Source organism: Apodemus sylvaticus, chromosome 19 (assembly GCF_947179515.1).
Source record: "Apodemus sylvaticus chromosome 19, mApoSyl1.1, whole genome shotgun sequence".
NCBI lineage: Eukaryota > Metazoa > Chordata > Mammalia > Rodentia > Muridae > Apodemus > Apodemus sylvaticus.
In genome coordinates this window covers 29,649,193-29,666,569 of record NC_067490.1, presented here as the reverse complement: position 1 = coordinate 29,666,569, position 17,377 = coordinate 29,649,193, and the positions used below count along the sequence as shown (strand labels likewise).

At 40.2% G+C, this 17,377-nt stretch overlaps 1 protein-coding gene across 1 annotated transcript; it reads left to right on the top strand.

Annotated features, from left to right (window-relative positions):
* The first annotated feature begins 8,411 nt into the window (after positions 1 to 8,411).
* Positions 8,412 to 12,083, top strand: Fabp7 (fatty acid binding protein 7). The gene is made up of 4 exons (XM_052163678.1): positions 8,412 to 8,616; positions 9,056 to 9,228; positions 9,805 to 9,906; positions 11,792 to 12,083. The coding sequence occupies exons 1-4, from the start codon at positions 8,544 to 8,546 to the stop codon at positions 11,840 to 11,842; spliced, it is 399 nt and encodes a 132-aa protein (XP_052019638.1). The 5' UTR covers positions 8,412 to 8,543; the 3' UTR covers positions 11,843 to 12,083.
* The last annotated feature ends 5,294 nt before the right edge of the window (positions 12,084 to 17,377 follow it).

The window sequence follows — 17,377 nt, the reverse complement described above, 5'->3', positions numbered from 1 at the left end:
TTAGTGATGGCAGTGCTCCACGGTATGGTTACGGGAAGGTTTTATTGTAGATATTAGGGAGGGAACCTCCAGATGCATCTCGAAGAGTCCAGAGCAGAGAGAGAAATTAGTAGATGGAGCATGGCCAGAAGACTAGAACTGGAACAGGGCAGAGAGGCAAGGGAAGGAGGAGAATGAAACATAAAGCCAAGAGTGGGCAAAAGAGAGGACCAACACAGCACACAGGCAGAAGAGAGGACCAACACAACACACAGGCAAAATAGCAGGGGGTTGCAAGCTGGGGGGAGGGGAACTTCTAAGCAGAAGGAAGCTTGGGGGTGGGGTTGGCAGTGGGAGGATCTGGGAAGAGCCAGATGTGGTAGCATGGATCTCAATGTATAAGAGGTATTTGTGATGCTAAGAGAGCCTGGAGTCCAGCCTGGGCTTTGATATGGTAATAAACAGGCCAGACAGAGAGCTATTTGTTCCTTCTGCCAGTGAAACAGAAAATAGCTACTTTTGGTAGAGGGGAATGGGCTTCACAATTTTCTGAGGAATGCTGGCTTCTAACTGCCAAAATTTGGGGAAAGAGAATTTCCTTTGGACCTGACACCAAGAAGACACTCTACAAAACGAGAAATATCCCCAGTCTCTAAAAAGTTGTTTGCAAATGAAGAAAATATAAATTAATGACACAGTTTCAAAAGTATGGTGCTATGCTTTTTAATCAACTAACAGAAAAAATAATTAGACGTTTCAATAAGCTGTTTACAGTTTATAATGATGTTACTGCTCAAATTCTATTGATTCCTGCTCCAATAAATTATTTAGACAATAATATGTTGAAAAGGCTTAAAGTTTATCTGGAAAGTATTCATATACAGTTCTCATACAAGATTCTGGTGGTTTTTTTTTTTTTTTTTCTGTAAAATGAATATGGGAATATCTTATTTATCTGAAGGCCCAACTGGACCAGATCCTTTCTTGGAGTTGGATTTCTCAATGTCTTCAGAAATGTTCTCTTAAACTTAATAGAGATAATTAGATGTTGTGAAATGATGGAAATTTGTTTTAAGGTTAAGGCAAACTTACATTCAAATACAGTTTTGCACAATAACCTTACATAATCTTTATCTTTGGGATACTTATAGACTATGTGATTTCTTCCTTGCTAAATATTATAAGATGCTTTTTCCCAATAAAGGGTCATCTGCGGTATAAGTAATACAGCATTTCAGCAATCCTTGGTAGGCAAGAATACCATAATTTCATCTGTGTTGTAGGATTACTTGTACTTATGGAAACCAGAAATCAGATTTACTGAGATGATTCTTACAATGTGCAATGGAATGTGGCATCAAGCATTACATGAATTATGTATATGAATTATTGATTAGAGTGAAGCGTTCTCATTCCTGCATTTCCTGCATAGCAGTTAAAGCAGAATAATTACAGAAGAATTACACTTGTAGACAGAGCTTCCTGAATCTGCATACACATGATAATACTATAGAACACTTTTCCTGAAAGAAGATGATTTCTTTGGTAGTAAACTGAGTGTGTTCCCACAGCTTAGCTCAGCCTGAAATCTCTTCCCTCATCTCTTCAGAGTGTTCTGTTAGCATCTAATTCCCTATATTCATCTTGATCTATTAAAAACAGATCCAGTGTCTTCTTTAGTCTTCATTGTATCCTAAGTTAATACTTTCCTTTAACAAGCTAGCTATCTCCTAGTCATTGCTTAATGCTTACTTTGATATTTTATGTAGAAAGAAAACAAAAATCTTCAAAGCCTATAAGAACAACAATAACAAACAAAAGCCCCACTGATATACAAATGAAAATAACCCATAATAAGTAGACCTGAGACTACATTGAAAGAACATTCTCTATGTGTATCTGTTAGCATCAATCTTTCTGATTAGACAAGAAACAAGATGGTTCCACACTTGCATTAAAGTGCACATCATGCATTTGAACATTCTCCTACATCATTGTATAAGGGTTTTCTTCAAATGTTAAACAGGAACCTAAAACTTTAGTCTTAATGTCCACTTTCTTAGAACATAGAGACTGAATGAAGCTTTGCGAGGAATGCTCTGGGAGCTTGTGAGAAAGCACCAAGAAAGCAAGATCTTGCAATCTCTGATTCTCCATAGCATGGCTTGTTCTTGGAATGCGCTTTCAGCCCTTCCCAGGTGTAGTAAACAGGAGTGGGTTTACTTTAGATCACCCATCATCTATTATTATTAAAATGATATTTCCAAGCACAGGTTGTCCTTGCTTGGATAGACACCTCGGTAGGATGGACAGCCTTGCTAGGAATACAGCCTAAACTCATATGACCTTTGCTCATTTGGCCTTGCCAAATGCCTAGGAATATATATACTATATAAATGCCTAGGAATATATATATATATATATCTGTCTGTGTGTGTGTGTATATATATATATATATATGTATATATATATATATTTGTCTTATGCTCTGAATGAAACTATTGCACAAGACCTTAGTCTGCTGCGTTTTTAGGCCCCACTCACCCACGTTCACACTGTCAAGTGGTAACACATCTAAATGTTAATGTGATAGGAATAAAGAAGAAGATTTGGTATGTTACCTTGGAGACCATAGAGTTTGCAAAGAGAAAAAGGGTTGGATAAAGACTGATAAAGACTACATAGACAGCAATGTATCATCCTTTTAGAGTTCTTAGTTTCTTTGCGCTCATCCTTTTAGTGCCTGCGCACACACTGTGGATTTCATATTGGGGCAGACAATGAGCATGAACTATGTCCCAGAGTAAAACAGATGCATCAAGAACTTGTGTTCCTATGAGAAAGAGAGATACTAAACAATGAATTATAAATATATTTAACTGAATTATGACATGTAGAAAAGACATAAAATGATAAGATGGCCTAACTGCAAAGTTCTGGATTGGTCTCCTTTGAGGAAATAATATTTGAGCTAGAAGCTAACTGACAGCAGAAATCAATGAGGAATTGAGAAGAGAGCTGCTAGGTTTTGTTTTGTGTTGTGTTTCTTTTTCTGGCAGAGCTGTTGCACGAAGATAATCCAAGGATAGAAGGTCCTAAACCTGAAAGTTTTGATAAAAGAGAAACTATCTTTTGAGTCACTTTGTCTCTCTGGAAGGAATGTAAAGACTTACTTTGTAGTCAATGTTTAAGAAAATATGGTCCGTGAGTTGAATCTTGGGTATTCCCAACGTTTGGGCTAATATCCACTTGAGTGAATACATTCTGTGTTTGTCCCTTTGTGACTGAGTCGCCTCACTCAGGATGATATTCTCAAGTCCCATCCATTTGCCTGGAATTTCACGAATTCATTCATTTTAATGGCTGAGTAGTAACCCACTGGGTAAATGTACCACATTTTCTGTATCCATTCCTCTGTTGAGGGACATCTGGGTTGCTTCCAGCTTCTGGCTGTTATAAATAGGGCTGCTATTACATGTTGGAGCATCTTCTGGGTATAAGCCCAGGAGTGGTATACCTGAGGAGGTAGAACTATGCCTAGTTTTCTGAGGCAGCACCAGACTGATTTCCAGAGTGGTTGTACCAGCTTCCAATCCCACCAACAGTGGAGGAGTGTTCCTCTTTCCCACATCCTCGCCAGCAGCTGCTCTCCTCTGAGTTTTGGATTTTAGCCATTCTGACTGGTGTGAGGTGGAATCTCAGGATCATTTTGATTTTCATTTCCCTGATGACTAAGGATGTTGAACATTTCTTTAGATGTTTCTGAGCCCTTCAAGTTTCCTCAGTTGAGAATTCTCAGTTTAGCTCTGTTCCCCCATTTCTAATAGGATTATTTGGTTCTCTGGAGTCTACCTTCTTGAGTTCTTTGTATATACTGGATGTTAGCCTTCTACCGGATGTAGGATTGGTAAAGATCTTTTCCCAATTTGTTAGTTGCCATTTGGTCCTATTGACAGTGTGAAGACAAAGTGTGGATCAGAGACTGAAGGCAAGGCCATCCAGAAACTACCCCACCTCAGGTTCTATCCCATATGCAGCCACCAAACCCGGGCATTACTGTGGATGCCGGGAAGTGCTTGCTGATGGAAACCTGATATGGCTGTCTCCTGAAAGTCTCTGCCAGAGCCTGACAAATACAGAGGTTGGCTTGCAGCCAACCATGGAACTGAGCTCAAGAGTTCCTGATGGAGAAGGTACTGAAGGAGCTGAAGGGTTTGCAACCCCATGGAGAGAGCAACAGTGTCAACAGGCGAGATGCCCTCCCCCCTTCCCCCTCCCCTGATGCTCCCCGGGACTGGACCACCAACCAAAGAATATACATGGAGTGACCCATGTGGAGCTGGCCACATATATGGCAGAGCATGGCCTTGCTGGACATCAGTGGGAGGAGAGGCCCTCAGATCCTCAGGTATTCAATGCTCCAGTGTGTAGGGGAATGCCAGGGCAGTAAGATGGCAGTGGGTGGGTCGGGGAGCACCCTCATAGAGGTAGGGGAATGGGGAATTGGATATGGGGTTTCGGAAGGGGAGACCTGGAAAGGGAAAACTTTTGAAATGTAAATAAAGAAAACATCTAAGGGGATGGGGGGGGGGGAAATGCAGATTTTAAGCCTGTGTGTTCCCAATGAAGAAAAGGGTCAATGTCTTGTTTTGTTTGGCCTTGATATGTGTGTATAGAGGACAAAGAAGTCTCCCTGGATATAAAAGAGATTGGGTATATATAATAAAAGTAGAGTAAATAGAAAAAAAAAGAAGAAAATATGGGGAAGAGGCCACTTAAATCAAGTGAGGTAGAAAGCACAAAACAGCAGGAAGTAGAAAAGAGAAGAAAAGAGATGAACTGTTACCCTGGCCTCTTTAAACTGTGCCACATGGAGTTATATTTGCTTTCGGGTCCAAGCTAGGTATTTTCTTCATGTACCAAACCACAAACTTCTCATCACTAAGGGACAGTTGTCCCCGCCCCCCTACTGTCTTGGTACCTTCTCCATCAAATTTAACTATCAGACTCACATTAACCCTGGGCTTGTAGGTTCTGATCTTCCTTACTCTAAGCAACTCAGGCACTGAGCAGTGTTAGCTTCCTGGTTGTGGAGATGGTGCAGCAAAGTATAGGTAAGATAGACAGATAAGCTCATTTCAGGAAAGGGGTTGACGGAGAGGGTGTCTAGTCTTTTCTCTTTTGCCAGTTACAGGGGCACTGTGGGTGAACAGTACAATCAGCACAAGTCACATTTCATTTCAACTATGAAGAAGTCCCCTTAGGGTTTTGTATAATTTGGTGATGAAAAGAAATTCGAGCAAAGATCTTGAATGTTGATTGTCTCTCTTAGCATCTACTCCTGGGAATCCTGCAGGACATAACAGCCAGGATCTTGATTGATCTATTTTTATTCTTTTTTTAAAGTGGTGAAAATGTCTGGCCACTCTCTGATTTCTTAAAAGAGAACACCGTTAGAAAGCACCATACCGGAGATCCAGCCTTGTGTGGAGATGCACCAAGGTCTCTCAAAGCCCCTGCTACTTAAAATAAGTAGGTCTTTCTAATGGATTTCCTTATTTCCCCTTGGCTTGCTGACAATGGAGCCTTGTACACACTCTGCCACTGAGCGGTATCTCCCTAACGGCCATGGAAATGTTTAGAGGTCTCATTATCACTAGTTAACATGTACAGAAATTAGTTCTAGGAGAAGGGTCAATCAGTCAGTCTATCACCTTTCCTTCTTTATATTATGATGTTTGTAAATTATTATATCCTCAGCAGAGTCATCCATGACTCCAAGGTTTAGGGAATCCGGGGAAAAATATTAGTTGAATTTGCCTTAGCACAGCAAATAGAGTTTCTGCTCTAGAACTGTCTCAATAGAGAATCAGATATGCTCTTGTTTAAATCAATAAGTATTCTGTGTTTATTTTGTTCAGTATATATATCATATAGTGAGTAATTTGAATTTGCTCAGATGTGTTGGTTTAGGTAGTCACAAAATAGATTGGTTCTTCCAAAAATTCTTCTGTACATATCTACATAACAATATTTTCCTCTGTAAATCAATATGAAATTTATAAAATGCTTCCTATGAATGGAATTGTAAAATATATAGAATTATAATTCTATATAAAAGAACAATATGCATATATACTTTTAGTTAGAATAAACCCTTCCTGTCATATTTTTCATCCGAAAAACAGAGAGGATAAATGCATAAAGACAAATATTTCAGCACTCTAAGCTGACATGTTTAACATATGCCCTGCTTCCTTCAGATGTCAGGGGCAGGTCTGGCTTAGACGATGCTTTATGTTTCTGTCTTTAACTCGAGAACAAGGAGGGCTCAAACAAAGGTTTAAATAAGAAGTCAAGATCAGATTTAGAAATTTAAAACAGCTATACTGTGGTACCATTAACTAAACTCAATTTATACATTCTTAAGCTGTATAAGAGATAAAGTTTGACGTATTAGTGAAAATTTTTTAACCAAGAAAACAAAGAAAAATAAAAAGGAATTTTTTTATTTTTTTATTTTTCTTTTTGTTTTGTTTTTTGTTTTGTTTTGTTTTCGAGACAGGGTTTCTCTGTGTAGCCCTGGCTGTCCTGGAACTCACTCTGTAGACCAGACTGGCCTCGAACTCAGAAATCCCGCCTGCCTCTGCCTCCCAGAGTGCTGGGATTGCAGGCATGAGCCACCACAGCCCTGCTAGGATTTGTTTTTCTTTTTTCTTTTTTTTCTCAAAAGCACATATCCATCAAATAGCTTATTTTATACAAAGAATAGTTGTAGCACAGCAAAAAGGGAAAAAATACCCAACTTAAAAGTAGGAAAATATTTAAATAGTCACTGCATGAATGAGATACAAAATACAAAAAAAGCACATAAGAGCGTTCGTTCAGTGTCCTTAGTAGTGAGGGGAATGCAAATTTGTGTTTGAAAGATTGCTTGTTTCCAGGAGGTATTTTGAGAACAGTGTGGTAGCTGTGGTTAAAGAATCAGGCAAAGCCAGAAGTTACTTGCATTTAGGTGGATTCTGTGTTGGGGGTAGGGGTTGGGGGGATGACTGCTAAACACTGGGGAAGCAAAGGAACTGAGTCTTCACACCAAGTGAAGAGACTTGTGAGAGTCAGCCATTAGAAACAATTGGTAGGTTTGTGGTAGGTTTCACACGTTGTGGAACTCCTTACATATGTCGTGCAGACTTGAAGGGAAACATACATGGAGACAGTTCAGGTGTTTATGATAAGCAGGTTGTCCTGCCACCCAGCTAGCACAGCAATGAGCTAAAGTGTTCTGAGCCCCTGTCTTCCGCATGTGCCCTGAGCAGAGGCTCAAGCTGGCCTGGCAGAAGAGCAGGGGATGCCTTGTCAGACTCCTGGATCTCTTTCTCTCGATGAGCCCGGGAAAATGCCTTTTTATTGGATACATACATCTATAAAGCAGGGAGAATCTCACGGTGAAGAGGAAATTCACTGACCCCTCTAACTCCTCTAGTAGAACCTTCCAGCTATTCTGGCACACTTGTACACTGAGCTAGCACAAAACTATAGGCAAGCTCTGTAGGGATGTTTATAGGGACAGTCCCACCACCCTTCCAGTTCCTGCCCCCCTGCTTGTGCAAGCCTCATATTCAGGTAGATGTGACCTTAGGAAACAAAAATGTTCTTTAAGATCCTACTAACCGGTCCTGCTTTTCCACATCGATTCTGTGGCCCCCTCGAGGAAGAGAAGGAAAAGACTCTCCTCTCTGTTTCTCTAACTCATTAATGAATCTTAACTACACTTTTTAGGGTTCCTTTCCCATTCTGCCCTAGTGCTTACATTCTCAGAAAGAATGACAGGCAAACCCACCGTGTTTGCGATGAAGCTCCTCTGTCTTACTGATACTCTTGAGTAGGTGTCAAACAGAGTTCATCTAGGAAATACATTTTCACCGAGGCTCTATATCTTTTCCCAGTTTGGCATATTCTAGTCTGCATTTTGCTCGCCGTTTAAATGTAAGAGAAAACTAAAATACGCCCCTCAGACTCCTTTGTCTGAAAAATTCTGGCATTTCAGTGGGTTTTTCTTTAAGGAGGCCTTCATTTGTAACCAGCAGCATGCTCTACTTAAGGAAATCAATCTGAATACCCCATTATCCTTCTCTTTTCTTTCCTCCCAGTTTGAGACTGCAGTTACCATTTTCCCCCCTGCTGAACCTAAAGACCCCTATCTCTTCTCCTGGTTTCTGTTCCCAGGCCCCGCTGACTTCCTCTGGAGCGGTTTTTTTTTTCAGGCATCAGGATTGTGGTGTGTGAACTGGGAGGATCTTGACCTACTCCGCTAACCCAGTGGCCTGAGCAAATCACAAAGAGGATTGGAGTCATCTGCCCAGCCCCTCCCCCTCGCCCCGCAGCAGCCTACTGGAAAGAGACAAGTTAGCCATTCAAATGGTTGGCTTTTTGCCCGCTTCTTTCCCTAATAAGAAGGCAGGGGGCTTCTGCTGAGGTGCAAAGGGCTTTTGTGAATTACAGTGGTGGGTAAGACCCGAGTTCCTCCAGCTCCTACCTATTTTCAGCTGACTAGAAGGGCAAGGATGGTAGATGCTTTCTGTGCAACCTGGAAGCTGACAGACAGTCAGAATTTTGACGAGTACATGAAGGCTCTGGGTAGGTAAAAATGAGATGTACTGTTTTCTTTTTAACTCTGTATTTTGATCCTTAGAATCCCCCCCACCCCGTTTTTACTTACCAGGTTTCTGAGAGATAGGCTGAGTACATTGCGTTAATTATACTAGACTGTGCATAGCCCACTTACATAAATTCTTACTGTGGCGTTTTCCTGCCTTCTTGCCCAGGACCAAATAACGGGACCATTTGATAGTCTGAGGAAAATGTGAAGCTTCTGTAACTTTTGGAGAGGGAGCGAGGGGGGGTCCCTAATTGGGCTCACCTGGTCCATGGCTAGTGGATTAACCATTAATCAGGTCTGAATGGAATCTACACTTTAGAATCCAATTCTGGATTCTCAGAGTGGCGAGCAGAATTCTGTTTTATGAACTATTTTGGAAGTTGCTGTTAACTGCATCCGTTCCTGTTGCTGTTTCAGGAGTGGGCTTTGCCACTAGGCAGGTGGGAAACGTGACCAAACCAACGGTGATTATCAGTCAGGAAGGTGGCAAAGTGGTGATCCGGACTCAGTGCACCTTCAAGAACACAGAGATCAGTTTCCAGCTGGGCGAAGAGTTTGATGAAACCAGCATAGATGACAGGAACTGTAAGGTAAGAGGCAGCTCTCTCCGGTGGGGATGGGGAAGACCGGGAGAAGGGGAAGGAGCTTTCAGAATCCTGCTTCAGGGAGAAGGAGTCAGAGTTAACACTCTAGGGTTCACTAGCTGTATCTTAAACACTGAGTAATTTCCATAGCCAAACCTGCAGGATATTCTTCTTTTGTCGGACACTTTTCACAGTTTATAGCAACTTTTACCCAGAGAGTATCAGTGTTTATTTGAAAGAAAGATCACACCTGTCTTGTTCCTTCTCTCTGATCATCTCAGCTTGACCAACTAGTCTGTCTCACAACAAAGCTTTGCTTAAACAAGAAAAGTGACTAGTTCTGTGTTTTTTAATTTCCGATCTGTGCCATTTTGGCAACCGGCTGTATGCATGGGCAGCTGGATCATAAATGGCTGCATTTTAGAAAGCAGGGAGTCTTCAAAGTCACAGAGGATGAAGCGCTGCTAGAATATGAGCGATGTTCTCAGTCCTGGCCCTCTCAGGAGGGCTGGGCTGACGCTTGACTTCTGTGAGAAGGAGACTTCTGCCTGCTAACCTGTGTTCCTTGGTCATTGCTCCCAGTCTGTGGTTCGGTTGGATGGGAAGAAGCTCATTCACGTGCAGAAGTGGGATGGCAAAGAAACGAATTGTGTCAGAGAAATTAAGGAAGGCAAGATGGTGGTGGTAAGTCCGACGGAGGAGTCTGCACTGTCTGTCCCCTCTTCCCTCTGACTGCCTTTCTTTCTCACTCCCCTCTCGACTCCTCTTCCTTAGCTCCCCACTTGTGCTCTCCCCCACCCCCTTATTTCCATCTTAGCTACACTACACAAGCCTTTCCACGTCCCTTAACAAGATGTAAAACAGGAGCAATGAAAAACTCAGGACTAGTTGTTGCTTCAGATTGGCACCTGTAGAGTTTTAAACTTATACATCAATTTGCTCTAAAAGTATGTGTTAAGCACTGTGGTCATGTGATTGCTATGAATCTCCAGCCTTCAACTGGAACGTATATGTAAGCTATTCATTAGGAAAATATTTGAAGGTAACTGATAGGAAAACATTAAGCAACTGAATATCAGAGAAGTTGCTTATCAGAGACTGTACTTAAAGCATTTTAAACATCTTATATTTTAGATTATAAGAGCTCAGTGTGAATAATTTTAATGAGAGATGAAACTTTAATTTTTACTAGATCTGTTTGATGTTACTCCCTTACAACTGTTTTTACTTTTAGTGAGTCAGCTAAGTTTACAACAGATGTCCAGGGACAGTAGGCATGTAAATATCATAAGATAGAAAAATAATTTTATAAATAATTTTCCTCATGATAGTAGAAGTTACAACTTGATCCAGGCCTGTAGAGAGCATTTTAAAAAATAGAGATATTATTTAGATGATAGTGATATGAGCAAGTTTGTTTATTGCTCTTGGGGATGTCTGGGGTTCCTTTACAAACTCCTGCTAAGATTTTCTAGCTGCCTTTCTAGTGCCTTTCTCGCTGCTTGTATAGAACAGATTGCCCACTTTTTTAATATGACAGTCAAAACTATTATGAACTAAAATACACTTCACATGTAGAGTGTTGGAGAGCACAGATTTTTTTTTCTTGAATCATCCACAAAGAAAAGGGTTCATTTATAACAATAATCCTGAAGTTATTTTATATGAGTAGCCTTGATTCCTTTCTTGTTTATACGAAGCTAGAACAAGCTCATCTTCAGAAATCCTGACTGTGACCAGGAAAACACTGAGTTCTGAAATGAAGATTACAGCAAAGGCATACTGAGTTCTGAGGAGCATACCAATGCTTGAACTTCTTGGGTACACACCTTAATACTTTCAGGTGATTTTGGAGTAATTCTTCACCTTCAGAGTAAGAGAACCAAAATTCAATGCCGCTGCCGCCTGATCACCTAGGTTATGTTCATATGAGCTAAACACGGCAGCCAAAGTAGAGAGGACACTGTATTGGCATGTCCTTGCTGATCCTAGAATAAGTCATTCCTGATACCATGAGCTCAAAGATGTGTATTTTCTAACGAATTCCATCAAGATTATGGATGGAACACTGTCATGAAAACCTATGAAAAAAGATCTAAGTCCGATTTTTTTTTCTTTTGTTTTTTTTTTTTGGATTTGGTTTTTTCAAGACAGGGTTTCTCTGTGTAGCCCTGGCTGTCCTGGAATTCACTCTGTAGACCAGGCTGGCCTCGAACTCAGAAATCTGCCTGCCTCTGCCTCCTAGAGTGCTGGGATTACAGGTGTGCGCCACCACCACCTGGCCCACCACCACCTGGCCAGAAAAGGAATTTTTAAAACATAGTTTCCAACTCAGTTTCTACTTCCTTTTCATTTTCATTAATTTGAATAATCTGAGCACGTTTTTCACTCATTGACCATGAGCATCCTTTTGTTTGGTTAGGAAACAAAGAATATAATGCAACACTTAATGCGCCTAAATGTCCTCATTCTTCGGCCTAATATTTAAGTTGTATAAGTGACAGTGTTTGAAAATTCAGTTGTGACTGGCCCTAGGTAAAAAGATTTAATCGTCTGTGGACTATTTCAGACTCTGACCTTTGGGGATGTCGTTGCTGTTCGCTGTTATGAAAAGGCATAGAGGAGATGATGGCACTTTGGACACCTTGGTTTCCTGGAGTCCTGGAGACAGCTACTGAAGCACTGGTCACTAATTATAAGTTTGTCTTTGGTGTGGAGGCAGAAAATTATAATTTAAGACGCGTTAGTCCAAGCGACTCATGGGATTTTGATATGCAAATTTACTGTTTTACAATTTTTTTATATACAATTTTACAATACTTTTTATAGAGATGGGAATATACCTTATGATTTCCTTTGGAATGCAAACCAAATTAGAATAAAAAAAAATACACACTTAAAAAAGCTGGTTGTCATTTTTTAATGCCATCAATCTATCTTGAAACTGTCTACTAGAGAGTTTTCCATACAGCAGCTTTTCTTATAGCATAAAGTAAGGCTGGAAAAAGTCTTGTATCTTGTATAAAATACTCACTCATAAGCTAACTGGGAGACCCAGAATAATATGGAGATGCCACAGTTTTGAGACTACGATGAAGAACCTGGAATTAATAAGTTCATCTGGTCAGGACCTAAGGAAGTTGGTTATAGTGAATAAGACTACAAAAATGATCTTGCACTATTAAAAACAATATAAAGAGGGGAAAAAAGGCTTCAACATGTGACAAAAGATAAATATATTTCAGTGCCATGGAACCACTGTGCCAGTTATCAAAGTTTTATAGCAAAGACAATTAGCACAAAGAAGTAGATTTTATCCTCCACTCTTAGCACAAATCTACAAACACTTCACTACACTGAACCTTACTAAGTCAAGAGTGGTAAAATGAAGTATAGACAGAGAATCCTTGAAAGTGTTCCAATTCCACTTTTTTTCTGGGGGGTGGGTAGAACAGGTAATTAGAACAGAGCTGACAAAACTATATTTTATGACTGGTTTGCATTTGCTATGTACACACCACACACAGAGACATGACTGAAATTTATTGCTTGTAAAATGCTCTTGAGTCATTTTCTCAGCCTATGACTTAAAGCGAGGCAGGGAATGGTATTTTTTATCTACTGGTGGAGTAAGCCAAGGATCAAAGTTGTATGTCTAAGTTCTTGTGACTGGGAAATAATGCTGAGAGCGGCAAACTTCAGCATTTCTTTTAACGTCCTCTTGGAAATCAGCATTTCAGCTCAGTTTTATTCCAAAAGAAAACTGCAACCATGTGATTTCGTTGAGTTTTTATAAGTCAATTCAAGGTCAAAATATAAAATGGGAGGAAATGTCCTTTCATTTATGTAGTTCACCACAACCGTACCATTACCTGGTTGCTATTGGGCAGGCTCAATATTCCTTACCCATAATACTTGGGAAGAAAAGTATATTAGATTTTAGGATACACATAATAAGATATCTTAGAAACATGATCCAAACCCAAAATTGCCTTATGTTTCACAAGTACCTTTCTCACATACTTTTGTAAATTAATTTTGTAAAATAATTCAATGCACTTGCATTTGGATGTGCTAAAATAATTCAATGCACTTGCACTAGAATCTGCCATGTTAACATCGGGAGTGGAATTTCCCCTTGGTGTCATGACAATTTAGGATTTTGGAGCATTTTGAATTTCTGATTTCTATACTAGAGATAGATATTCAATGTGCACTTTAAAAGGTTTTATAATTGTGTGTGTGTGTGTGTGTGTGTGTGTGTGTGTGTGTGTGCGCGCGTGTGAATGTCTGGAGATGTCAGAAGAAGGTGTTAGGTTATCTGCAGCTGGAGTTATAGGTAATTGTGAGGAACCAGAGTTGGTGGTGTGCGGAACCAAACTTTGGTCCTCTGGAGGAAAATAAGTGTTCCTAGGCATTGAACTGCCTCTTTAGCCACTCACTATGCACTTTAACATATAACAAAGAAATAGAAAACTAGGCATTTGGATGTACAATTATTAGTGTCTAAGTAAGATTATCTAGTGAAGGTTTCTGGGCCTGGAGGATCTACTCTCTTTAAAATTACAAAGCAGAACTTTGATAATGTGTTCATTCCATGTCTCTAACAGCCACTATCTTTCCTGCTGGCAAGAAAGAGTTCCTGACTCTTGCTTTGAAAGCATTGACTCTGACCTGTGAATAGGTGAAAACACAGCCTGTTCGTATGAATTTCCAAACATTAAAGAATGGAAATGTGTGTGGGTGGGAGTAGGAAATAACATCTCAGTGGTATAAGAGATCACGGGCTGCACTGGCAGGTCTCGTGTGTATTTATAGACACATTAATAGATACTTCTACTTCTTAAAATTTTAAAGGTAGTTAGGTCTCATTTTTCTTCAAACCTGTCTTAGTTAGGGTTTTACTGCTGTGAACAGACACCATGACCAAGGCAACTCTTAGAAGGACAACATTTAATTGGGGCTGGCTTACAGGTTCAGAGATTCAGTCCATTATCATCAAGGTGGGAACGTGGCAGCATCCAGGCAGGCATGGTGCAGGAGGAGCTAAAAGTTCTACTTCTTCATCTGAAGGCTGCTAGAAGAATAGGGAACATGCCCTCATTCAGGCAGCTAGGATGAGGGTCTTAAGCCCACACCCACAGTAATATACTTACTCCAACAAGGCCATACCTCCTAATAGTGCCACTCCCTGGACTAAGCATATACAAATCATCACAAAACCAAATTCTATTTCACTTTTTTGTTGTTGTTGTTTTGGTTTTTTGGGTTTGGTTTTTTCAAGACAGGGTTTCTCTGTATAGCCCTGGATGTCTATTTCACTTAATAGTCTGCAGATATTATAACTTTCAGCTCACTCCCCTGTCACATTGTTAAAGAAAAGGGGATATTTCCCAAGACCAAGGGCAAATTGACAAAGAGATTGAGGAAACGACACTTTTGAAATTCAAAGTTCTCAAATTTATAAACTAACCTAAAAGTTGTATAAAATCCACTCCTAGACCATTGGTTAGCATTAAATGTCAACTTAGCATTGCTTGAGGAGTCTAATTGAGAGATTGCCCAAGTCAGATTGACTGACAGACATGTATGTGGTGGGGTCTTGGTTGTTAGTTGATAAAGGAAGACACAGCCCAGTATGGGTGACCCCATTCCCTGGGCCTGTGGACTTGAGCTCTATAAGAAAGCTTGCTAAGAATGAATGTGTGCAAGAGCCTATATCACTCTTGATGTTTCTGCTTCGAGCTCCATCTTGAGCAGACTCCATTCTTGACCCGACTTCTCTTAATGATGGACTACAATCTAAAAAAGAAAACTTTACTTCCATAATGGTTTTAATATTAATAGGCCCCATAAGTTCATAATGCTTACAGAGTGGCACTATTTGAAAGGATTAGGAGGTATGGTCTTGTTGGATGAAGTGTGTCACTGCAGGTGGATTTGGGGTTTTAGATGCCCAAGCCAAGTCTACCCGCTCTCTCGGCTCGTGTTGCTGGCAGATCCAGATGTAGAATTCTCAGTTACTTCTTTGGTAGCATATGTACATGTATGCTTGGTGAGAATGGACTACATTTCTGAAACCATAAGCAAGCACTGATGAAATGTTTTCTTTTTTATGTGTTGCTGTGGCCTTGATGTCTATTCACAACAATAAAATACAGACTAAGAAACCTTCCCTGAACACTTTTGGTTTCGTGTTTCATTACAACAGAGATGAAACCACTGACAGTCAGTCATCAGAATTTATTATTTATTTATTTATTTATTTATTGGCCTTTATCTTGATTTTCCCTGGTGCAGATAAACACAAATACAATGGGGCCTGGAGGCCTACAGGTGTAGGCGTACACTGCAGGTATATCAGACACCGAAGCCTTGAGTTTCTTAATGAGTAGAAAGGAGGCTGGCTGTAGTTTCCATCACTCACTTAAAACATTATCAATTTGGGTTCTCCAGCGTTTCAAAGGTTGCACAATGTGTGCACTGCATTTTGTGTCCTAACTCAAGTTATTTTACAACCAATTTACTTCCAATAATACATCTTAGAAGTTGAAAAATAATACTTGACAGGGCAAGACACTACAGAGGTTCCTCCATCTTGTATTTTTACCGAGGCCATTTCAGGTTTAAGTAGAATTTGACCTCTTTAATGGAGAATCTGGTGGGAATTTACCCAACTCCATAGTAGGACCCAAGGCCAAGATGCTCCAACTTACTGTGGCTTCTGTTAAACTGCTTGCTTGTGCGAACCAACCTCTGCTAGTGCAAAGTGGGATCTCAGGATATGGTTTTTCTCTTTAAAAGAGTTGCTCTCAATAAGCTTAAGTCTGGAGCACTTGAACATAGTTCCAGCCAGCTGGAATAAAGGCTTGCAATCGGTTCTCAATTGTGTCTGAATGATCATCTTTGGTTGGCTCACCATAATAATGAGCAAAATTGGTATTCTGATTATTAGTTCCCCCCCCCTTTTTTTTTAAATGTTTAAATGTCTTCCTGATAAACTGCTCTCCATCTCAAGCTCAGCCCCATTTTCAGCTTCACCTTCCCTGAACTCTTCAGACTGTAGACTGAGAAATTGCAGAAGTGGTGTGTCTGTTGTGGGCAAGCATGCGCGGCTCTTGAACTGCTTTGCATCACCACAATGATGTAGCAAAACTTGGAGGAGTCCACCAGCATCTGAAAGGAAACTTAGTGTCTATTAAAAAAAAAACAAAAAACTTTTCATAAGATATAATCATTAAAGTATGCAGATATAAAACAAGGTTTTCCTCCCATCTGATGGAAAATAAATATACTTGTAAAATATAGTGGTAAAATTACCTGAGGAAAGTACAAAAATAATGTATCCTAAACCAAATATGTATGATCCTAGGCTAAGAACACAGATTCTGTAAGACCCCAAAAACTGAGGGTGCCCCAGCACCCCACACCCCGGAAGGCGACACCCAAATCACTCGCGAGAAACGGTCTCGATGCAATAGCATGAGGATTTCTTTATTTCCAGAATTCTGGGTTCCATAGCCGTGCACCATGCAGGGTTAGAGGACTATGGACCCCAAGGCCGAATTGCGACAGCTTTTATAAGTTTACAACAGAGCCCGCAAAATGGGAGCCAATCGCGACAGCTTTTATAAGTTTAAGACAGAGCCCGCGAATCACAAACCAATCATTTCTTAGCATGGAGAGCCCGCGAAATGCGAGCCAATTGATTTGTACCACTCCATAGTTTTTCGGCCAATCAGTTTAAATTATCGGAGCTCGCTCAGTGGACCAATTAGTTTTCTATAATGTCTACAGCTGCGTGAACTCCTGCTTAGGGGTAATGGCATAAGTTTACAGAAGATAAGCTTAGCCCATTTCCAGTTACCCAATGGGGCCAGGATCACCTATTCAAGGCCTTTCTGCTAGGTCTAAACAAAGGGTGGGCTCTGGAATGTGACCTTTTACCTAGTTTCTAACAAAGCGAGATAGCATTTTAAACTCCTGATTTCTTGGGGTCATTAGAGTTAGGCTGTATTTTCTATCCTTTCAATTCCAGTTTCTCTAAATGATTGTTTCAACATGGAATAGGTTATAGAAACTTATAATTGCAGAACAAAGAAAGTAATAAATCAACAAATACATTTACCAGTTATGTTCCTGTTAGAAAGAATGT

Excerpts from the sequence above, each read along its gene's own strand:
- Fabp7 (XM_052163678.1), top strand. The coding sequence starts at position 8,544 with ATGGTAGATGCTTTCTGTGCAACCTGGAAGCTGACAGACAGTCAGAAT. Across the intron at positions 8,617-9,055 it reads CGAGTACATGAAGGCTCTGG|GAGTGGGCTTTGCCACTAGG; the intron begins GTAGGTAAAAAT and ends TTGCTGTTTCAG. Across the intron at positions 9,229-9,804 it reads TAGATGACAGGAACTGTAAG|TCTGTGGTTCGGTTGGATGG; the intron begins GTAAGAGGCAGC and ends CATTGCTCCCAG.